General features: G+C 41.0%; 2 protein-coding genes across 3 annotated transcripts in view; one reads left to right on the top strand and one right to left on the bottom strand.

Moving 5' to 3' along the window:
- The first annotated feature begins 8,854 nt into the window (after positions 1 to 8,854).
- Positions 8,855 to 18,578, top strand: wdr41 (WD repeat domain 41). 2 transcript variants are annotated; one of them, XM_080017420.1, is made up of 13 exons: positions 8,855 to 8,976; positions 9,652 to 9,767; positions 11,258 to 11,306; positions 11,631 to 11,759; positions 11,839 to 11,901; positions 13,172 to 13,283; positions 14,065 to 14,127; positions 14,255 to 14,359; positions 14,443 to 14,627; positions 15,389 to 15,510; positions 15,648 to 15,733; positions 16,033 to 16,166; positions 17,255 to 18,578. In XM_080017420.1, exons 1-13 carry the CDS (start codon positions 8,929 to 8,931, stop codon positions 17,408 to 17,410), a joined length of 1,368 nt encoding a protein of 455 aa, XP_079873546.1. In that variant the 5' UTR covers positions 8,855 to 8,928; the 3' UTR covers positions 17,411 to 18,578. The 2 variants fall into 2 exon arrangements, with proteins under 2 accessions (XP_079873546.1, XP_079873547.1); XM_080017421.1 differs by lacking the exon at positions 17,255 to 18,578 and adding an exon at positions 17,083 to 17,235.
- Positions 18,579 to 20,753: 2,175 nt separating this feature from the next.
- Positions 20,754 to 24,722, bottom strand: part of pde8b (phosphodiesterase 8B) — a gene marked incomplete at both ends in the record, with an annotated part of 35,187 nt that continues 31,218 nt past the window's right edge. The window contains 3 exons of the mRNA XM_080017373.1: positions 20,754 to 20,863; positions 24,103 to 24,232; positions 24,355 to 24,522. Coding sequence (XP_079873499.1) covers positions 20,754 to 20,863; positions 24,103 to 24,232; positions 24,355 to 24,522 — 408 coding nt within the window. The remainder of the gene's footprint in view (positions 20,864 to 24,102; positions 24,233 to 24,354; positions 24,523 to 24,722) is intronic.

The raw sequence follows: 24,722 nt of genomic DNA on the forward strand, positions 1-24,722 counted from the left end.
AAGGGACACAAGGGACTCGAGATGGTTTATTTATTTATTTATTTATTTATTTATTTATTTTCTAATTATTTGGGGGAAAATATCGTTATTATTATTATTTATTATTATTATTATTTTTTTGTGAGAATATACAATATTTATCGTGTGTGTGTGTGTGTGTGTGTGTGTGTGTGTGTGTGTGTGTGTGTGTGTGTGTGTGTGTGAGAGAGCGAGCGAGAGAGAGTTGAAAACGCGAGAATGATTTCACAATTATCATGCCGACGGGACACACACCTGACTGCATGTGCTGGCCAAGGCGAAACACACACCCAAGGGAAAAGCATAATAAATGATGGGATGGAAATGGACTTTAATCTGTGATAGCCAATAGGATGTTTTGTGTAGCGGACGCATCCCTGCTCCCATTGGGTCAGTTTGTGATAAAACCCTACGTTCTAAATTTATCGTCTGTGCTTATTCTTGAGTATATACATTTCTTAAATGTTTGAACAAAAAACCCCATCTCGTTTCATGGACATGTTTATATCAATTAATGTAAATGATGATGAAATAAAAATCATTTTCAATTATGTCACACCGCGAATCATCTTTTTTTTTTTTTCTTCCTTGGGACATATGTGGACAGAATAAAAAAAGAAAAATAAAGAGCTTCCACTGTAGTTGAAGCAAAGGAGGAGGAGGTCAGCAAGAAAGCACATGGGCTAATGGCAAAATGGGGGACAGAGGACTGGGCTCCAAGGCACAGCCATCTCCATAATATTATTGGCCAAGAGCCCCATATTCTTCACAAGTGCATGTACGACCCATTTTGGGTCAAGCCAATCCCCAGGCCAATTTCTTGTTTACACTTCTATCATTTTATTCACTTCAATAAACATCCAACGTTTTATTGCTTAAGTCCTAGACGTTTCATTCTAAACTTCATATTAGAGTGAATTGTTATGATTATTATGTTGCATGCACTGCAGGACTGAGCCCCTTGCAGAATGCAGGTCTGCAGACCAGTCTGTATGTCACTGTCTTACAGGACACAATGTGAAAGTTAAACATAATAGCATAAACTAAAATTCATTGTTTGGGGTGGCTGAAGGTCAAGTAGCTTATGAAAGCCACATTTTCTTTCCATTTTCTAAAGTGGCTCAGATTAAGACTTCCAAATGTACATGAGCTGCATGATTTAAGATTGAAGTCATTGGCCAATTTCAGTTAGTGATATGTATTACTGCACAGTAATACACATCACGAACACGCAGACTTGTTATCTGCTGAGATATTATATTCTTCAAAGAGGCCGTCACACATTAGGAATCAAAGACATTATGATTTTTCCAATTACATTTGTGGAGGAATGGTGCAGTAGTGAGTATGATGAATCCCTGTAGATCAGGAGCCTTTGCGAGTGACCTCCTGTGCCACATCACTGCTTGTAAGATGCTGGAACAGGACGATGAATTAGCAATTAGGAAACTAAATTGTGTTGTATTTTATTTAGCGTAACATACTTACGTGTAGAACAATTCATAGCGGGCTCCTTCTTAACAATTAGTAGGATACAATAAAAAAAAAAAAATCCTGTCTACATTCGCCTTCACCCACTAACCTCAAATATAAGCTTAAGCTGAGCCAAAAAGAAAGGTCTGATTTACTCAGCATTTTCTCCACGGCAGGCAAGAGGATATGATCAAACACATGAATAATGCTTGGGTAAAATCACACAGCGGTAAGCGCGATCGTAAATACGTTTTTCCCTCTCAATCCAGAAATGGACTGTATTTTTCATTAGGATCTAATAATGATATCGAGCGGCATTAGCAGAAAGCGAGATCGGCATCGATAACACAAATATCATTCTGTCTGGAGGGGATGCCATGAATCGCAGGCTGACTCAGGAAGCTTTCATGTCAAAGTGTTGTTGTTACATAAGCAATATTAGCAAGATTTGACAAGGAGTCGCTTATGTATATGCACGCGGTGAGGCAACCTACCTATGATGTAAGAAAAGTGATCCCCCATGTCCCTCTTGGCCCTTTTGACCAGTTGACAACAGAAATAATGCTCAGCTGCTGTAACCTGTTGATGTGGGAGGTGAAACCTGCACCAGTAGCGTTGAAAAGGCCACAGTAAGGGAGCATCTCAGCACAGAGGACTGGGATAAGACTGAATGGCTGTCTAACCTTCATACAAATACTCCACACTGTATGTGTTTTTTGTTGTCAATAAGAACTGATAGCAGAGCACCTCATACCAATTCATATGGCTATGTCAATAGATAGGATTCACAGTCCCCCATGGTTTGCAGGGTGGGCGTCGATGAGGGCATACCGTATGACTTGCTTCCAGGGTTTCTCTCGTTCTTCCCTCTCTTCTTGGTATGCAGTGACATTTCCATTTGTTAGATCTCTTACATACTGCAGATGATACAACCTCGTTGTACCCTAAAGACAAGGTAGGTATCAGAAGGTAGCTGTGCCCATCTACCTACCGATAATACCTCCATTATATCCATTATTTCTGTCATCAATTGGAGGATCCTACCGAACATGTTCCACTCAAACTGTTCGTGTCAATTGTAGCCGAGTTCTACAGATTCATCTTTAAAAAATTTGCAACATTACCCGTCATTTCGCAATGCCTGTGCCTCCTTAGGAAAGCCTGAATATGATCTGAATTGAACAATAGTACTTGAACAACACAATAAGGGACAAAGATTTCTGTTCACCTCTTTGATTTGTACATTTTGGTAACTCCACCAACTACCACAGCTGCCATGAGCCTTAGGTCCGCTTCACACCAAATACAACAAACGACAAGAACAAACTGGAAGTATATTCACCCCTTTATTGCAACTAGGCACAAAACTAGTAAATATGTCATAATAATGTTGTTATTAAGGTTAACCTTGGATGTCACCATATTCACTATCAATAAATCTATTTTTATAGAAGTGCATTGTGTGCATTAATTTTATTTTTAATTGCACTTTGCAAACACTATATAAAGGGAGTTTTAAACTCTCACTGATGTAAAATGGTTAATGTCCAGCTGATCGAACTACTCGCTGTTGTACTGGAAAAACGAGCTCTCTCCCACTTTCCCCGACATACTGTATTTTGTATGCAAAACTCAGACGCATTTCTTCTGGCGGCCACTCGGCGGACGATCTGATTGTCGGATGTGGCAACGCATTCGATGTGAAGCTAGCTTTCATCAGCAAATCACAAGTCAAACATCATTTAAGATTTGAACCACTGATTTCGTAAAATGAATAGTGTATTAATCCGCTACGCTTTTTGACGAAAGTGCATTAAGGGCTAAATCCCCAATTTAAAAATATGTTTTAAATCTACACAGCAATAAAATGCCAACTGCCCTTGCTTTGCTTTGACTAAGTGGACGTGTATGCTTACAGTCCACTCAAATTGGACCCAGTTTTAGACTGGGAACCGTGAGTTGAGGGCCACTGTTCCGGTGCGTCCATCCCATATATTGTTTAACTGTGACCGTAGCGTGTCAGCGCAAATTAAACCCTACGTTTTCCTTATGAACTGCTCATTTAGACTGCAAATACATTTCAAAATATTTCCAGAGTGCCAGTAAAAACAGTCATTTTCAAAGCTTTTATCTCAGACTTAGGCCTGCCGCCATAAAAGCCTCATCAAGAATGTGTTTGTAATCACAAAGAAAAATGATGGGGAAGCAAAGAGGGGGGTGGGGGGGGGGGGGTGGATATTTTTGTAGTCCAGCAACAGATGCAAGATAATATTTCATAAATGTAATAATTTGTTTCACTATCACGCAGGTTAATTAGTTTGTGGAAACGGGTAACCTATTTTTCATTGGGTAATTTGTCACACATTGACGAGGCAGCCAATCAGTGACCCTGCTGCTGGTGGGATCATTTCTCCCAGAATGCTGTGCAACGAGTGTCACCAAACATAAATAAATAAATAAATAAATAAATGGGGAGCCAGCCAATGTTTACCTCCTATTTATTTCACACAAATAAATGAAATCAGTCAATAAAGCATCCAAGGGTGAATATGGCTCTCTCCTCTCTCCCTCTCTCTCTCTCTCTCTCTCCCTCTGATTATGAATGAGGTCTCTTTCATTTTCCCCGTGTGTAGGTGTGTGAAAGTGGGTTTCTGGGCATTTTCATATGTTTATGTGTGTGTGTGTGTGTGTGTGTTTGTCATCGTCTGCATACAATGTGTCTATGTGTATGGGACACACAAAGAGAGAGACGGAGAGAAGGAACGGGGAGAGGTACACGTGGCACACGCATGTGGATATGGAGAAATATATACAGTATATGCAGGTATATACATTCACATTTGTATTTGTAAGTGGAGACCGCATTCCTGAGCAAATGTGTACATATATATATATATGTAGGAAAATTCTTCACTGCATGACAAATGAAAATAACTATTCAGGGTTATCACATTGGATGAATGATAGTGAACAGAAATTATGAAATTATGACAAAATAACACAGCTATGGGGAATTGGTCATTAATATTGAGTGGTAACATGGAGGTGGTACTACTAGTGCCATACAAAGAAAGAAAGAAAGAAAGAAGAAGAAGGAGGAGGAGGAGGAGGAGAAGAAGAAGAAGAAGAAGAAGAAGAAGAAGAAGAAGAAGAAGAAGGAGGAGGAGGAGGAGGAGGAGAAGAAGAAGAAGAAGAAGAAGAAGAAGAAGAAGAAGAAGAAGAAGAAGAAGAAGAAGAAGAAGAAGAAGAAGAAGTAGGGTCTATCCGACACATTTACTTGCTATAGCAGTGGCATTCGCCCCCTAGTGGCGCGCGGGGGAAGTGCAAGCGGGGGCAGCGAAAATGAGAGATTTTAAACAAGACAAAAGAAAGCAGGTCTTTAATATACATGTGTGTTTGATGGCGGTACAACATTGGGGGAAGGTGCACTGTGGATATTGTTAGATGGGGAGGGACGGGGGAGAGGTATCCTATAGGGAGGGGGCTTTAGCACAAAAAAAGTTTGAATATCACAGTTCTAGAACATCTTAGCATATGATTCCAATAGCCATACTTGTTTAAATCAATCATAGTGAGTTACAGTAAGTTAAATGGAGTTGGTGCACACCAACTGCACGGATACAGAATTCTGGTCCCTTTTCGGGTTTGCCAAGGTACTGTATGTAGGCTGTTGTATGTACACATAACCCACACAAACCTATGAGTTATGGAAGCCAAATCTAATGCGTTTTGACAGGCGAGAGTCTGGGAGTGTCTTGGTGATTGTTGTTCCAGATGGCGGTAAGAAATTCCATCTGAAGGTTTTATTAATTTGGGTTTAAATCAAGAGCGCATACACCTCCCCTCGCAGCGGCGAGTCGTCGGTGTTGTCTGACTGACATTTGCGGTGCGCCGTCATCTGTCATTGTTTAAAAATGTCTTAATTGTATTACATGCAAATGAAGAGATTTGATTCTTGCCTATTATCTATTCATAAGAGAAAATGAACAGAACATTAGTGGGTCACCGAGTCAGGGTAGGGAAAGAAAGCAAAGGAGGGAGAGATAGAGACTGTCAATTAGACGACCAGTCAGTCGGTCAGACGGAGAGAGAGAGACAAATGGAGTCTACGGTACATAGCAGACACGTGCCGTATTATAGTCAGCACAATAAATATCCCATAGATTGTGAGATTGCAATAGAGCAATTCAAATCCCAATATCCATAATCCATAGCCAATGAAAGAGAGGACAGGGAGAGAGTCAAACAGAGGCTGGGTGTGTGTGTGTGTGTGTGTGTGTGTGTGTGTGTGTGTGTGTGTGTGTGTGTGTGTATGTGTGTGTGTCAGTGTTTGCATGTATCTAATAGGCCAGCCTTGATAATTAACCTATCATGGCTGAAACACAGCAATTACAGTCACAGTCATGTGACAAATCAAAGTGACAGACAGTGGACAGTGGCGGTGAATGATCCCTCATCGCGTTTTTAAAGGTGAGTCGGACCAAACCACCACCCTCTGGAGACGTGGCATCCTTATTCTGATCCTACATCGCCTTGACAGCAAGACATCCTAGGCCCTCTTTGGTGCCTCGACGTCCCTCCACGCGAGCTCCAAAACCAAGTACCGGCGTCTTTCAGATCTCAGGGGTTTACCTGGTCTTCAGATGAGATAGAGCCACCGGGTTGTATCAGCCATGGTCTGGTTGGTCTTTAAGGTCTGAAGATGTTTTTCCATCACACAGTGTCGGTGCTGGGTTTCTGGTATAAACATTGGGACTGGGATGACCCGCTTCTTCATCGAGATCCTCTTGAGGCCGGTGACAATTGGGAGAAAGTGTTCCATGCATCGACATCACCAGAAGCTACCTCCCTGCAGATATCGACCAGTTGAGCATCACTAGAGCGAGGTAAACATAATTCTGTGACACATCGAAGAAGGACCATGGGTCTGTTTTAGACCTGAGAACAGAAGATAGTCATGATAAGATGACCTGTGGTCCCTCACGGCCAGATCCTCAGGTTCCTCATGGAGTCACGTTCAGTTACGCCTCAGTCAGGCTACGCCTCAGTCAGGTTCTTCCAGCAACTCCAGCGAGTTGCTGGAAGAACATCTTTAGACTTTTCTAAATACGAACCAGACTATCCAGGAAACGGACTCCACAACTGTTGTTGCTGCAATCAGTGCTGTGCCGCTAGAAGGTCTGTGTATAGCACCGCAGTAGCAGATGACTTAACAGACCTGGTGTTGTGGAGATCCAGAGAAGAACCAGGCAGACACCATTAAAAGGGTTATGCTGCAGGGCCTTCTAGAGCGTAAGACGTTCAAGATTCAATTCAAGATTCAAGAGGTTTATTCGTCACATACATATACATACTTTCATATATGCAGTGAAATGTAATGCAACGCACCCGGTGATTACACACAGGTGGGGCCAAAGACAGCTGTGCCTCTTACAAGGTCCAGACAAGTGGCCAACAAGGCAATCATTCTGAGGAGGAGATATCCTTAACCGCTGTGGTGTCACCGTAGTTGCTGGTCTCCATGTCCCCGATGGTGAGTCAGTGCTTTCCAAATGAAACCGTGTTCCCTGAAAGCTGGTAAGCCTGTCGCTGCCAATGGTGGTCTTTATCCAGAGAGCTTTTCTTTCTTTCTTTCTTCTTTCTGTTTCTTTATGAGTTTGGAGAACTCATCCACGTTGATGGTGCTACAATGTGCCACCCTTGGGACCTATCCCTTCGTTCCAGCACCCCTGCCTGGTATATCTTGAAAGGAAATCCAACATTGGCGTCCCTATCCAATGGCTTGCTTGTGGCTCTCAATACATGGGCATTGACTGCTTTGTCTCGTTTAAGGTCCCACTGCCGTCCAAAATAAGGCAAGATAATGGGGAGGCTGTCCAGGGCATCCCTTTGCTCTCTTCCTCAGCACAAGCCCCAAAATTCCTTACAATTACAAAAAACAAGCAGTGACATTTTGCATAATTCATCATCCACATTTGTGAGTAGATAGGTTCATTGAGACATCCTCACCTTGTCTTATCCTACTTTCTCACCTCACTCTCTACAGCCCTCATCGATGGATGACACCGCTGGCCTTCCTGAACTAGTGTAGAGTCTACACAGCACCCTGCGGCTCAATACCCGCCCCCATTCTTTAGAACCTCAGCCCAGTTCACCCCAGTTCCCTCTGCATAGAGGGCACAGATAAACAGAATGTGAGCTTAATACCCCACGCGCACAGTTCTCAACTGTTTCACTTCGACCAATCCCTCTCGCTAACCCTTCTTCTTTCTGTAGCTGCCCTTGAGCTTTTCTATTACCGCATGGAAAGCACCTTGCAGCCCCTGACAAGCGCGGCGGATCGACACTAAATCAGAAATCAGTGCCAGCCGCGGATCTGAGCCACCATGAAGGTCACAGGCCCTACACTGCATGTCGTCTCAATCTGGTGAGCATTGGTAGAGATGCTCTTTGTGTGTGTGTGTGTGTGTCTGTGTGTGTGTGTGTGTGTGTGTGTGTGTACACACACACACACACACACGCTTGCAACACAATTTTGTGCTACCTAAAATGTGGACAAATGCACATACAGACGTCATAAAATAAACAAACTGTGGAGGAAACACAAGCAGGTGAACATGCAGAAACAATGGACAGCATGAGAGGAAATGAGGTGGTAAATAAGGAGATTATGTAGAAAAGAAAGCGATATTCAAAGATGAATTGTTGCATTAACATTGTACTGGTATGCTGATGATTACGCCAGAAGGTTGCATGACTTCGTTTTAAATTACTATGACTTTCTGAATTTCCCCTATGGTGAAATTCTTATTCTTATCTTATTACTGTTGATATAAATATTATTGTTATTATTACGACACGTTAACATGGTACTTAATTGATCCTCAGTAGGGAATATTCAGGCCTTGCAGCAGTGTGATATACAAGTTCACAATATATACAGAAATAAGTAATAATACATTATTATTCTCAATAATAACAATTACAATAATAATAATAATAATAATGATAATAATTATAAACGTTTTAATAAAATATATTACTTCCTACATTTTATGGCAACGCATCTCGGTCTTCTCATGGGATTGTGATACACTGCCATCTAGCGATAACTACTGGTCTCCACACGAAGACTCGTGTTTTATACGCAGTTCGTTCTCATTAATGCTGTAATCACAACGCAAGGATGAACGAAACGCCAGATGACGAAACAATCAACGTGTCGTCAAACGACGCACCGCATCCTACAAGCCCAAACAAAACAAGCTTCGTTAAACGACCAATTTGGTCCCATCGAAGCTTCCGTAGTGTTGAGTCACATGAGCGGACGGCGGCGCCGTGGTTGTTGACGCCGCCGCCGGACGACGAACAGCAGCTGCGTAATAGCTCACGCAGACAGGACTCAATGACGTCATCATCTGAGTCGTCTGAAGAGCCATGTTGCGGTGGATACTCGGCGGCCGGGAGTCGCACGGTGCCGTCGAGGTATTTGAGATTAAACCATTTCATACAGGAAGCGACTGTGTGTTTGTCCGGGTTTTTATTTATTTACCACCTCTTTTTCATGCGCTTGCCACTTCTCTCTGATGAACCTACATCTCACTAGCTCAGCTAGCTAGCCAGCCAGCCTGTCTGTCTGTCTACTGTCTGTCTGTCTACTGTCTGTCTGTCTGTCCGTCCGTTCGTCCGTCCGCCCGCCCGTGTGTGTTCTTACTATGTCCTCGAGGTGCTTGAAGTGAATTGCAAGTACTGGAATACTTTGAAAATAGCCCCCTTTTTGCTGAAGAGCTTGAAACGTCTTTGGGAAAAAAACCCAGATTATTGAAAACCTGTGATATTCCCCCTGGTTTTGTTATTCAAATCGTAGCGTAATAAACATAACCAGATAATATTGACATTATATATAGATATGGGTATATAGATGTCAATATCAGATATACTAATATAACTAATAGACAATGAGATCATAGTGTATTTAAATGAATGAATATCCTTTTCCTTGAAAATGAAAAGCAATAGTGCTTAAAAAAATAACTTGAAAGTCCTTGAATTTATTTTTTGTAATGGCAGAACGAACTGTGTGTGTGTGTGTGTGTGTGTGTGTGTGTGTGTGTGTGTGTGCGTGTGTGCGTGTGTGTGTGTGTGTGTCCTGTCCTGTAGAAGAGCCCAGTGCTGTGCATCGGAGAGGAACAGCCCCAAAACTGGTTCACTGAGCTGCAGGTGCTGAAGGGACATTTTGACATTGTTCGATTCCTGGTGCAGATTGATGACTTCAGGTAAGCCGCCCCACTCCACCCCACCCCACCCCACTCCACTCCACCCCACTCCACTCCACCCCACCCCACTCCACTCCATGCCGACAGACTCCACTCCCTGTCTCGTTGTTCTGGTTCTCCATCCCCCCGTGATGGACAGAAGATCCTCTGCCACAGCAAGCTTCCAGAGCATGACAAGAGCCCAATCATCACTAGTGTGTGTGTGTGTGTGTGTGTGTGTGTGTGTGTGTGTGTGTGTGTGTGTGTGTGCGCGCGCATGCGCGCGCGGACTCTGGAACAATACAGTACCACCCCAGACTCTGTATAATTCTTCCCAAAGACATGACTATTTGCACCAGCTCTCTTCTCTGAACAAATAGTGGAAGCATGCGACGGTACAGTGGGTATGCATAAGTGTTCAGATTGGGATTTGTAGCCCAGTTAAGTGTGTGCGTGTTGTGTTTATGTGTGTGTGAGTGTGTGTGTGGGGGTGACCGACTGGGCTTCACGCTTGGTCTCCTCCAGTAATAACCCGCCCCCCTCCCTCTGGGTCAAGTCCTCGCCGCAGGCCGGGGCCAAAGGCCAGAACATTCCCTCCAGATTGCTTTTGAAGTCTGGGAATGTATCCTAGACGGTTCCTTTCTCTTTTCGTGTAATCTCTTTTTCTCTATCCTCTCATCTTGTGGGGAGTGGGGTTTAGAATCGGGATCGGTGTCAAGGCTACAGGGTCAGAGAGTGGGTGGACACACTGAAGCAGGCAGGACGGACGTGTTTTAAGCTCTAAATGATTCATCACCGAAAAAGAGACTTTTTTTTTTTTTTTTTTTTTGATTGCTGCGGAGTCAAATTTCTGTATATTAGGCCTGGAAAACCCAAATGTATTGGGCAGAGCTGTAGATAGATAGGTAGGTAGATGGATAGATGGATAGGTAGGTAGGTTGGTAGATACTTTCATAGTGGTGAATTGTCAAAACAGAAGCAAAATAATAACACGATACTGTCAAAATCAAAAAAATAAAATGGCAATATATGGAAAAATATATAATGAAAAATAATACTAAACTATAATAACAAAGCTATATAAAATGTTAAGTTGAATTAATAATCCTAGACCTACACAATAAATATATGGCAATATACTGTACACTAAACCTAATGATAAACAATGCATATGACCAAAAGAGTATCAGAAAAACAATAAAATATATAATAAAACTTAAATAAAAAATACTGTCTCGTACAATAAATTATGAAATTAACAATGAACCAGAAAGATGAATTTAAGATAGAAATGGTGATAATAAACCTGACAGTAAACAAAATGTTGGCAATAAGTCTATAAACCAATAAATTGACAGTAAACGCATACTTCTGTATGAACAAGTTAATGTTTTAGTAAGGTACTGCTATTCCAAACATGATGTTGAATTATTGCAGATCAATATGTAATATTGTTTTGTCTCATGAATGTAATAGTTTATAATTCGATTTTTTTTTTTTTCCCTTTCCAGGTGTGCCTCAGCGGGAGACGATGGTCTGATTTTTGTGTGGAATGTGGAGGTAGTTATTTAATTGTAAAAGCAGTACATGAACGCAACACCAGCGCTTGATTTATTTTATTGTTTGTATATTCTGTATATTTCTTTATATATATTTCTTTTTATATATTTGACTTTGTGTTTTGTATTTTTTTCGGCTATTTGTATATATTTGGCTATTTCTATTTTCATTTTATTTCTACTTTATTTAATTGCATTATTATTATTATTATTATTATTATTATTACTATTATTTATTTGTAATGATCCTCACCATGACAAATTCCCGCCACCTGGCACAACAAACACATTCTGATTCTTCATATTTGTGTGTGCGTGTGCTCAGACGGGGGAGAAGCTGCTGGAGTTGCGGGGTCATTCCCAGCAGATTACCGCGCTTACCACTCTGACCTGCACGACGGAGGACGCGACTCACACGTCGCTCATCAGCGCCTCCTCAGACCGCACCCTCAGCGTATCCTTAAATCGAAACACACACAAAATACACTTAATGTCGCACTCTTCGTTGAATTCTCCTAAATGTTTCCACCCAGCTGTGGGATCCGGACACTGGAAACAGGGTACAGACCATTTCGGATCTCCAGTCCTCAGTAAAGGTAGTAATTCTCCATTTTACAAAACTTAAATGACCATTATTATTTTTTTTTTTTTAATAAAAATGTACAAGTGGTCTATGTATGACAGGGTTTTAACCAGGTTTCTTGAAGTGCTTGAATTTCGTCCTCAGATATTGAAGTACTGGAATACCTTGTAAATAGCCACTTTTGTACTGAAGTGCTTCAAAAGTCCTTGAAATAAACACAATAGTTGAAAACCTGTAATATCCCCCCAGGTTTTCTCGTTCATTTTGTAAGTAACGTAATACAATTTTTTCCATAATGGCTTCAACGACATCGATTATTCTATGGAAATGTAAATTTAATCCAGCATCGTTGGAAATAGACACTTTGATGACCCTGAGATTAATAATATATACAGGGTTTTGGCCAGTCCTGAATATTCTAAAAAGTCTAAACCCCAATAATCTGAATTTTAGGCCTTAAAATTTCTTAAATGTCTTGAATATGATTCAGACAGGTCTGAAAATGAATTGGATTATGACGCGAATGTCGCTTTTTTTCACTTCAATTTGGGTGACTTGCGTGAATCGTCCAAACCAATCCAAAGAGTTTTTTTAAATTTTATTTTTATATATCTTTCCGAGAGAACGACGCCATTTGTAAACATCAATAATAGACAATGAGACTAAGATTATATTACATTTTTTTTGAATGACGATCACATTGAAAATCAGTTATATTTGTTTTGCGTGAAGTCCTTGAAAATTTGTCTCATTTTGTGATGCCAGAATGATCCCTGATATGATTGATTGAATGTGCAGGAAACACCATTTAAAGTACCAATGGAAAACAAAACACAACCCGTGGGCAGTGTTTTTAGTTGAGTTCAAATGTTAAACAATATTACAATGCGTTGTTATTGACCCAATACAAGAGCATATCTTAAATCTGGATAAAAATCTTTTTTTCTTATGTTGTTTCTTACGAACCTTAAAAAAATGAGCAATTATGTTTGTATTGGCAGCACAAATTACATGTGATGTGAAAGTGACACACTTATTACAACTGGTATCTAAGATTTGCTCTGCCATTTATTCATAATTTGGAATAAGGACACTAATTGTCTCCTCAAGCTCATAGATTGAGCCTAATTATCCACATGCTAATTTATTTCTTTGATGATGTTTTTTTAGGGGCTACTTTTCGTGTGTGTGTGTGTGTGTGTGTGTGTGTGTGTGTGTGTGTGTGTGTGTGTGTGTGTGTGTATTGGTATATACTGTATATCTCTCGCTCTCTCTCTCTCCAGTGTTTGCTGGTACTGGAGCGCCTGTGTGTGTGGGTCTCCGGTGCCGCGGAGTTGTGTGTGTGGAACAAGGACTTTCAGCTGCAGTGTCAGAGGCACAACCAAAGCGATACCGGTCAGAACACCTTAAGTCTGTGATTCTTTCACATTTTATTATATTTCATTCTTTTAAACAATGATAATTACTGTTAGGTTGATATTCTTAATCCAAAATAATGCTGTGATGGTAACATATTGTCTTCTTTCAAAATGTAAATTAATGATAAGTTTATTGTATCATTATTATTGAATTATTTATCATGATATATTATATTTTTTTAATTATTCAATATTAGCATGTTTATGATGAAACCCAGGATCAAAATTAGTTTCAGGGGGCTGTTATTTGTTACTTTAATAATATCGTCAAGTAATCGCAGCCATGAAAAATTCTGTAGGTTTATGATAGTCTCCATGGAAATTGTATTAAACATGTATTAAAATTTTGTAGTTGATGATGTTGTCCAAACACGGCTTCACCTTGTTCATACTTTCCTGGAAGCTGATGAGTATTTTATTCACTGTTAAGATGCATTTAACAACAATCCAATGCAATTTAGAGACGCAGAAACAAACGGACATGTAGCTTAACTCTTAAATTTCCCTAAGAATCTAAGGAGACATAATGTTCGTCAGTCAGTCCTCGACGTATTTCACACCTGCTTCAATTCAGTCAGTGTTGCTCTTCAGTTTTATCAGCTTACTTTGGCTCTCAATATGGAGGATGAAGTAGGAGAGGGTGATGTTGCAGAGTAGTAAACCAGCGGGAAACAGGAAAGGACCATGGAAACCAAACTAAAGTTCCAAAATGCATTCTATTTGAATTTGTATTAATGTTGTATTTTGAAACTTCACAGGGATAACTTCCATGATCGAGTTGCCTAAGAACTGCATTGCAGCAGCGATGGATAAAGAGATCGGTAAGAGGACTCTCCTCATCTGCCCTGCCGTTACTCAACCGCTAGTGCTGGATAGAAACAATTTGAAGAGGCTTAGAAATACACCAGGCTCTCAGTGACTTTTAAGGAAATGTTGTATTCTTCGCAGTCATATACAGGCTGACCGTGTCTACGGACTTCTCACTGTCCATGGCAGAGATGCGATGCCTGTCCGATCACCAAGACAACATCAGAGCTCTCATTTTGGTGGACGGTAAGTCTGAAAAAAGGAACCAGGCTTCGTGACATGATCCATCCATACGACCCCGGTTTGACGGCGGCTGTGTCTGTTCTCAGATGGCTTGTTTGCCAGCGGCTCCCACGTGGGGGAGCTGATCTTGTGGGACTCCACCGACTGGAATATCCTGGCCTACGAGCACATCCTGTGGGAGGAGTCTCAGGCCGACACCCAATCGGAAATCCGATTGACCGCTCCCAAGCCCAGCGAAATGTCCATCCAGCACCTGACCACCAATGGCAAGGTGTGCTGAGAGGCCAAAGATGTGCGGCTCATGATATGAAGATAACAGATAATATAATTATTAGTATGTTATTAGTATATTATTAATATAATTATTTATAGTTTAACATAATTAGATAGAGCAGGGCTATTCAACTTTAAATTTTCATTGTAGAGGGTGGAGCTACACTGGTAAAACAAATGAAAAAGAAAATGCAAAAACCACCTTCATATTGTTCTAATTGTTCTTTATCAATTTACAAAATAGCTTAAAATTAACCAATACATTTCGTGATACTATTCTCTCTGTTTTTATAAACGCACACTGCTTCCGTAATATCATATGACTGTTGGTTTTTGGTACTTTAATCCCTACAGGTATTTCTGAAATGAATGTAGCTACAGTTCTGATGGACATTGATTTTCTTTAAAATGATCTGTAATTAATTAGCATTTATTAAGTATTTAAGGTTGACATCTGGATTCTACTGCTCATCACTCCCGACGAGGTGCACAGCAAACAGGGACATACTTAGTGAGCTAGAAATGTAGGCGTGATGAGCTCGAATCGCCCCATTGGATGAAAGAGTGGAGCTTGATTGACTGCTTGAAATAGGTCATCCCATATAAGGGCGTGGAAGCATGTTGCGCCGTCAGGTCCGATGGAACCAGCTCCGCGAGCTATGCCTCATTTCATCACTAACCTTTGAATTAAGACGGGGGCGATGACATTTGGCCCGCAGGCCGCCGGCTGAGCGTGCGTGTGCTTTTTTTTTTTTTCAGCTGATCCTGGCGGCGGTGGGCAGCGGCCTGTACGTGTACAGTGTTTGGACCAAGGCTGTGGTGGCCTACAGGAGGGTCGCCCACGACTCCAACATCCTGCACACCATGCTGCTCTCCGACAGGTGACTCCCACCACGTTTCAGTCCGGTGATCAGTATCCTAGTAGGCTTGGAAATGGCTGAAAATAAAAGGGTGCCCTATTTTATGCTTTATTTAGTCTGTTTAATTGCCGGTGTTGTGTATCTCGCCTATTTTGTAGCGAGCTTATGTCCTGTTCTGAAGATGGCAGTTTGAGAATGTGGGAGATGCAGGACCTGCCTCTGCCTGCAGAACCCGCCTCACCGGGTAAAGTTCTGAGTCAAACTAATTCTAATACATTTTTTGTTTTATCTTCCAAAACCCTTTCAGAACTGAAGTGTATTTGCCTTGGTACCTATCTACAAGTCCAGTAGTAATAATGCGACAAACCAGTAATTCAATTTGTCGGTTTCTCTGCAGACGATTACCATAAAAAAAGCTTAACTGTCTATAGAATATAAAATAAAAATAAAATACAATATAAAGTGATTATACTTTTTACAGTGTTATAATTGTGTTTTTGCATGTACAGTAAATAGCACAACTCTTGTTCATTCTCCCTTGAGGCTTCTTTGGGATGTGGTCCTTTGGGCGCTCTGGCAAGGCGCCCGTGCCTCCCACCAAGAAGATCATGGAGCTTCCCAGCGTCAGGACCCTGGAGCTGACGGGCGATCTGATCGGACACTCTGGCGCCGTCCAGGTAGGGAGACATACATCCACCCATCCATCCATCCATCCATCCAGGGCCGGCTCTAACCTTTTTGGAGCCCTAGGTGAGATCTGTAGAAGGTGCGCCCCTTAGGCCCCGCAGCGTGCACATGCCACAAAATTCCTTATAGGTGCATCCACCCTCCCTTACACACTTCATACCTCACCGCCCAAACTCCACCCAACCTGACCTCCGATGCTGCCACCTCACCTCAGTCCAACTCAACCCCATTGACAAAGCATTAGTAGGGGGGTCTGGGGATCCTCCCCCAGGAAGAAATTAAGTTTCAGAAACCTGTATTCCTAGCCTGCCATCGCCAGACCAATTCACAAATGCGTATTAGTCTGAAATCTCTGAGTTAATTTTCAATTTCCATGGTGCGTTACCAAGGGGCGCAGACCAAAATGTCTCAGCATGCAATTGGATAGACCTACAACCAGTCAGGGCATTGGATAGACCTACAACCAGTCAGGGCATTGGATAGACCTACAGCAACAAAACGTGTGACGTAGCACTGAGCAAGGGAGTTGGTAAAGTACACTTTTAACAAATCCTGTTGGAAGTACGGAAAACACATCTTTCTTATCAACGAAAGCTTTTTAGAGAAAATAAACCGTCCACTTTGTTCAATACTGTCGCAATGACCATCTTGATAAGGTGCGTCAACGGCTCTCCTCCGCATCGTCATCGTCTCAAACCCTATTATTAGATATTAGATAAACAGTTGTGATTGGCCCGACCCTGGCAAGGTGGGATGGAAATCTGTTTGAATGGGAGGAAGGGGTTCCAGGGGTCCAGTTGATCGGTGGGTGGTTTTGTGTTGTTTGCTTTGTTGGGGCGAGGTGTCCAGAAAAGAGGGTGATTGGCTGAGGTGATGAGAGGGCGGGTTCTGGGTTGTTCTGTGCAGGGAGGATGCGGACAGAGAAGGACGCCGAGACGTTAACTTGTTGCTGGTTGTGCCCCAGGCGACTGCCTATGCTCAGAACCGGCTCTGTATATATCCATCCATCGTCATATAGAGAGGTGGTGCAGGTGCTGCGTTACCTCAAAGAAATAATTACACTTAACCCTCTTAACAGATGTTTTTGAGTTTTGGGGAGATGGGTTTGGTGACATGCTCCACGGACCACCTGCTGATTTTGTGGAAGAATCGAGAGAGGCAGTCACACCTTCGAAGCCTGGCACTGTTCAAGAAACTGGAGGACAACGATGGCCTTGGACACTCGGTATTTTAAGCATTTCTGAAAAAAAAGGAGCTCTTTTGTCTTTGTACTGCTTTTGAAGGACGAACAGTTTACTTCTATTCCCCGTCTAAATGACTTGCAGATGCCTTATACTTACTTTATTTTTGGTTTTAATTCCCATAACCTTATACGATAAGGTTATGTCTCCCTGGCATGGTGGAGATGCTTCAGTTGCTTTTGTTAATTTATTTATTTGTTTATTTGTTTGAGCTTGGTTATTTTGTTATGTATGATCGGACTAATAATGTGACTGAAATGACAAATAATTAAGCAATATCGTACCAGACGAATGCTGTTTCTTTGCTTTTTATCACCACTGTGCTGATATACGGTATAACAGCACCGCTCTGGGTGCCATATTGTTTTTATACAACAGTTCTTCGACCAAGGCCATTTTCATTTATTCTGATTCTAATTGTTGTTGTTTATTTGGCTTTTGAATGATATGATATTATTATAATATACATTTTTTCATTTCATTTAACATAACTATCTCCACCAGAGGCTGCTATCAAGCAACAAGAAATACTTTCATTAACGTTAGGAGTGGGATGCTTTGTTGTAGGAGTTTTTCAAAGAAAACAAGTTATAATGCAATAGAAGGGAAGTGAAGGGAAAGATGAGAAAGAAGCTACTTCAAGCATTTGAGGTTTCTTTTGGTTTACAAACAAAATGAGATTGAGATACAGATTCCACCATACTGTGCTACTATTGCATAGCCCCATAAGCATATTTACTTAATCACACCTTGATGTACAGGCCATCAGCATATCCACACTGGTTCCTTGTGATATCAATTAATGTCCCTGTTGGAGTGGAGGTTAATTACATGCACAGTGGTTTACGTTCTTTTTGTTCTGTGTTGATAAAAAAATCAAAATGTTCATCTTAAGTTGAAGTTTCACTTCATCAACAAAGTGAAACTTAATGAAAGGGTGTAATGTATATTGTAAATATGTTGTATAATGTATGCTACAATTTGTAGTTTAATGTATGTCTGTTTACACTGGATTGGTTGTAATAAGAAGTGGCTTTAATATTGTCTGGGTCAAGGTTGAAAATGGTTATGAAAATGTTATCTTGTTATGTGAATTTACAACCATGTATTTGCAATGATTTATTTAATAGATAATGACAAATAAAAGCTGTTGTCAGTCAAGTCGCATCTATTTCAATAAAGTTTTAATGCTTTTTCCACACATACACTTTAAAGAGTTTTGGACGGGGAACATCAAAATAGCACGTCAGAAAACTAGAGTTAAGCAAACACAGGAATGAATGGTGGCCGAAGGATTCAAAGATGTCGCTGCTCTCTTCAAAAACAAACGTTACACTATTTGTGACCAGTTAATATATCTTAAAAATATAATTCATATATCGCATTCATTTCCACTGAGCAGAAATATTTTTATTCTACTCTAAAATTGTACAAAACATAATGGTGAGAATGATAGAGGTGTTTTGAACTTAAAAAAGAAAAGGCATGATGTGTATGTGTGTCAGCATGTGAGAATTAGAATAAGGTAAATTAAATAGTACTTGAGTTATCACTGAAATCCTGTCAGTAAGTCCTAACATGATGAAGCGATCTGGAACATTCAGAGTTTGTGGCACATTTCTTCTCTGTCCGCAGGATGGAAATAGTTAGGTCAGTGTGAGAGTTATTGGAATACACACCAACAACACAATTAAATGAATTGTCACACATCTAAACTGAACCGTTAAAACTCTGAGCTATATTCTTTTTCGGCCCGGCTTGATCTCTCTAATAACCAACAGATCCAAATATATATTTTTACAGTGTTTTGCGATGATAGTGAGTCTGACACTTTGACACATGAGGATGTTAAGGCAATTAGATATTTAAAAAATATATATAAATACATGGACATGGATGCAAATAAGAAGCATTCGAAATGATCATAAATGGAATCCATCAGCTCCTGAAACAAATGGATACATAGCCTATTCTTCCTTCTTATATCTTCGAAAATGACCAATATGTACATGGAAAAAAACAAAAAACTGAACAAAAAACACAAAGCAGATATTTTGAACTCTGGAGTAAATACATGTAGGTCTATGGCTTTGTCCCGTGGCTTTGAGCGGCTCAACACTGTTTCAACTAAAAAGAAAACATTTGAGTGACTGGTTAAGAGTAAGGCACCTGTCAGAGGCTCTCTGTGCCTTTGCTTAATACTCTCAAAAACGTTTGTTCCTTCAACCACCCCCACCCAACGTTTTCCCTGCAGTTCCACCGTTTTGCCACCAGATAGAGACAAAAACAAACATTAAAAAAAGGGACAGCCATTCCCAGAAAAAAAGCAGATGTTGGCAGTTAATGACAGGAACCGCTCTGAAAGCATCAAGCTGCGGAAAGACGACAAGAGTGAGAGGCCCTGCAATTTAAAGTTAAAATACCTTAATAGCGATCCATTTTCAAAAGTGAAATAATAAAAATGAACCATCAATGCTTGCCCAGAGTCTTCTCCTTCTCCTTATGGTTTTACATTAATGTATCCCCAGACTTATTGATTTTGATACTAATATAAAGATTCTTATTTACATGTGGGGAAATTTGAATTTGTTACAAAAATGTTCCATTTTAAAATCCCACACAAAACGTGTTTCTTTTCAGTTTGTTTTGAAATGTTTCGTTTGTCGTACTTGTATAACAAATATATAGTGCCTCAATGGGACAGAAGCACTTTTATAAATTGGTGCGGTGGATTATTTTCATTGCTGTATCGAGAAAAATAGAGGCAATATCCTCAATATATGTTATTAACCACTGCTTTACTCAGAGTGCCTCCAGCTTTGGTAACCACTTATTCTACATACAAAAAGACTTAAAACACGTTTAAACAGAAATAACACAGAAAATATGACAAATATTCATTATCCATCAGCTAAAGTGCAGTTGTTTTCTAGCGTGTTCTATTTGCTCTTGTCTGGTACAGATTGTCACGTGGGGCCACAAGGTCCAGAGAATGTATATAGGCGGCCATAATGATACATAAAGTGTATTATGATACATAAAAAAGTGAGGATAACAGTGTTTGGGAAGGTTAGGGGCTTTGAAAGCTCCGTTTCAAATGCCTGTTCTCCATCGGTTGCGCATGTGATATTGAACCTGTATTCCAGTCCTCGGGAATGCTCTTTGGCTCTTTCGTGCTCTGAGCCATCCCATGCCTACCCATGGGAAGGCATGAAGTTCCATACAAACATAGCAGAAGAGATTCCTTGCATGGCAGTTTTTCTTTGATTTGGTTTCCCTCCTGCTGTGAGTAGGGCAGAAGGATGGCAGGTATGGAAATAGGAAAGGGAGAGCAGGTCACGGTGGAGGGGGTGGACGCAAGCTCCTACACTTCATTTCATCCAAGTTTTTCCAGTACTTATAGTTTTCGGAAAGGTGCTCCATGAGTCCGGGAAGGCTGGCGAAGGCTATGAGAGAAACACAGGGTACAGGGAGGCAGTTAGTTTTACAGTTAGTTTGTGTGTGTGTATTTGGATAGATTGATCGTTCCTTCATTTGTTGGTATGTTTGTTTATCCATCCCTGGAGCGAAATTGCAGTGTCACAGCAGCTCATATCAAAAATGGACAAAGCTGACATACGTTTAGACAAGTTAGAATTTGTGTGTATTTAGAAAGATAGACAGATCGTTGCTTCATTCGTTCATTTATTAGTTTATTCATCGCTAATAATAATAATATAATAAAGTAATAAGAATAAAAATAGAAATAAAAAAATGTCCATATGCAATAAACCTAAGAATTAACTAGAAGGCAGAAAAAATTGAATATACAATTAACCTAAAAATGAAACAATGAATTAAATGTTAATTAATATAACGTCTTATATATATAATTATATTTCTCTTACTATGTCTATACAATACATTTCCATACACTACATTACCCAAGTTGAAACAATATAAAATGAACTGAGCAATAAACAACAGACAGTAAAAATGTATATAATATAAAATAACCTAATGACAAACAATTAATATGAACCTAAAAATGAACAAAAAGCAATAAAATAAACCTGAAAAAAATGAATAAGAAACAAGAAAAAAGTTGTAATAAACATATACAAATATTTGCTGCTATTTGTGCTTTTAGTTTATGAACAGTGGCTAATGTTGTGTATACTGTCATGTGACTCCCACATGTAAGGGCAGCTGGGTAATGTAAAGTTTCTCACGCTAGCCCACGGACACACAAACACGTGCACACATCTTTTGGCCTTGTGCATGTGTACAGTATGTACTCCGAACCCGTGACCCGTATTGCCGACCGTGACCCCCGTAATAACCCGGCAAATTCTAAGTGCTTGCATGTGTGAGTTTGTGTTTATTTGTAAGCAAGTGAATTCTGAACCCCCAATAACTGTCTTCTTTTATCCCCTACACCCCCCCACCCCCCCTCATCTCCTTTCCCCAGAAATTCTCATTTATCCCAGTGCCATTTCCATTTTTCCATTACATCACAGGTGTCTTGACCGTAAACAAGTTCCCTCTTGGGGCGAAGAAATGAAGGAAACACTCGGGGGCTTTTGGCTTCAAAGTGACCCATCTCTATTCTACTCATCCCCCTCTTTCCTTTCTTTAAACTCATCTATCCAACGCTATATATAAACAGTACCAAGAAAAAGTTTCGACAAAACTAGTCATTCAGGGGTTTTTGTTTATTTCTATTATTTTCTACATTGTAGAATAATAGCAAAGTCAATGTAATAAAATACTATTAAAACTATCAAATAACACATATATAATTATTTACCAACCAACCAACCAAGCCACCATCCAACCAACACACCAATTAACCAGCCAAACAATCAACCAACTAATCAACCCCCCATCCCACACACAAATCAACCAACCCACCAACCAACCAACCCATCAACCAACCAACACCCCAACCAACCCACCAACTAACCAACCAACACACCAAGCAACCAACAAACCCACCAACCAACACAACAATCTACCAATCAACCAACCAACCAACCAACCAACCAACCAACCAGCCAATCAACCAACCCACCAACCAACCCACCAACCAACGAACCAATCAACCAACCCACCAATCCACCAACCAAGTCACCAACCAACCAACACACCCATCAACCAACCCAACAATCAACCAACCCAACAATCAACCCCCAACCCACCAACCAACTCAACAACTAACCCACCAACCCACCAACCCACCAACCAACCAACCAACCAACCAACCAACCAACTAACCAACCAACTAACCAACCAACCAACCCATCAACCAATACACCAGTCAACCAACCAACCAACCCGCCAACCAACCAACCAACCAACTAACCCAACCAGCCCCTCCCTTTGCTCTCAAAACAGCCTAAATTCATCTTGGCATGGATTCCACAAAATGTTGGAGACATTCCTTTGAGATTCTGGTCCATGTTGATATGATTGCATCACACAATTACTGCAGATTTGTCAGCTGCGCATTCATGCTGCGACTATCCCATTCAACCACATCCCAAAGGTGTTCTATTGGATTTAGATCCGGTAACTGGGAAGGCCAATGAAGAACATTGAACTCATTATCGTGTTCATGAAACTAGTTTGAGACAACTTTTACTTTGTGCCATGATGCATTATCATGCTGGAAGTATCATTAGACGATGATAAATTGTGGCCGTGAAGGATGCACATGGTCAGCAACAATACTCAGATAGGCTGTGGCATTCAAGTGATGATTGATTGTTACAAACTGGCCCAAAGTGTGCAAAGAAATATTCCCCACACCATTACACCACCACCACCAGCCTGGACAGCCTGGACTCCATGGATTCATGCTGTTGCCGCCAAATTTTGATCCTACTGTCTGTGTGCCTCATGGGAAAATGAGATTCATCAGACCAGGCTTAGTTTTCCAGTCCTCAACTGTCCATTTCTGGTGATCCTGTGCCCATTGCAGCCTCAGCTTCCTGTTCTTGACTGACAGTAGTGGAACCCTTCTGCTGCTGTAGCCCATCCACTTCAAGGTTCCACATGTTGTGCATTCTAAGATGTTTTTTCTGCGCACCATGATTGTACAGAGTGGTTATCTGAATTACCATAGCCTGTTTGTCAGCTCAAACCAGTCTGGCCATTCTCCATTGACCTCTCTCATCCACAAGGCGTTTCCGTCTGCAAACCCACCGCTCACTGGATTTTTTTTTTGTTTTTCAACATTACCATTCTGAGGAAACTCTAGAGACTGTTGTGCGTGAAAATCCCAGGAGATCAGCAGTTACAGAAAAACTCAAACCAGCCCGCCTGGCACCAACAATTATGCCACGGTGAAAAACACTGAGGTCACATTTTTGAAGTTAACGTGAACATTAACTGAAGCTGCTGACCCATATCTGCATGATTTCATGCATTGCAGTGGTTGGTTTATTTTAGATATCTGCATGAATAAGTAGGTGTACAGGTGTTTTAATACAATGTTAAGTGAGTGTCTATGGCTCACACGAATAATAAAAAAATTGAGTAACAAAAAGAAAAGGAAGGACCATATAAGATAATATAATCAGAGGAGAAGAATCACTAGTTGATGAAGAAGAGTCAGGCTAAACTCTGGACTCCTATCTAAATGTCATCAAGTACAAACACATGTTAAGAGGGCATAACAACCACAGAAAAGATTGTTTCTCACCGTCCCAGGCGTCAAACATGTCTGTGATGAAGTAGTCTATGAAGGAGAGCTGAGATTTGGGCACGCTGCATGTGTTTCGATCAAAAACTGGCATCACCACGGGCAGCCCCTGTCTCTTCTCTTCATCCGTCTGCAGGGAAAACACAGCAGGGCAGGTGACATCGTGACCCCCACTATCGACACATTCCGTCTTTCAATTGAAATCCATCGCCCTTTTTCCCGAACAGCTCCAGGGGCGCCGGAACGCCGTACCTGTGCAAAGTACTCCTCTGAGATGCGTCCGGCCCACTCGATGCAGAGCTCCAGGGGTCTGCAGGGGTTGCACACGTCAGCGCACTTGATCATCATCCTCTTTATCAGCAAGCGGTTCTCCGGAGAGTTCCTGATGCCGTCTTGTCCTTCACAGTCACTGCTCTCACTCTGTGTGTATGCATATTTGATTAGGGGCGATATACTGTATGTGGAAACTATAGTAGACAGCGCCGCAATGCATACAACAGTGCTCTACTACCATAACGTTGGACCATGTACTAACACCAAGGCCGTCATAACGACCTTAGGACAAGGGCTTTCGGATTATTGCCCCAGAATGTTACTTTATGTGCATCAAATATGTGTCC

Source organism: Zeus faber (genome assembly GCF_960531495.2).
Source record: "Zeus faber genome assembly, chromosome: 17".
Classification (NCBI taxonomy): domain Eukaryota; kingdom Metazoa; phylum Chordata; class Actinopteri; order Zeiformes; family Zeidae; genus Zeus; species Zeus faber.

Excerpts from the sequence above, each read along its gene's own strand:
- wdr41 (XM_080017420.1), top strand. The coding sequence starts at position 8,929 with ATGTTGCGGTGGATACTCGGCGGCCGGGAGTCGCACGGTGCCGTCGAG. Across the intron at positions 15,511-15,647 it reads ACCATGCTGCTCTCCGACAG|CGAGCTTATGTCCTGTTCTG; the intron begins GTGACTCCCACC and ends CCTATTTTGTAG. Across the intron at positions 15,734-16,032 it reads TGCAGAACCCGCCTCACCGG|GCTTCTTTGGGATGTGGTCC; the intron begins GTAAAGTTCTGA and ends TTCTCCCTTGAG.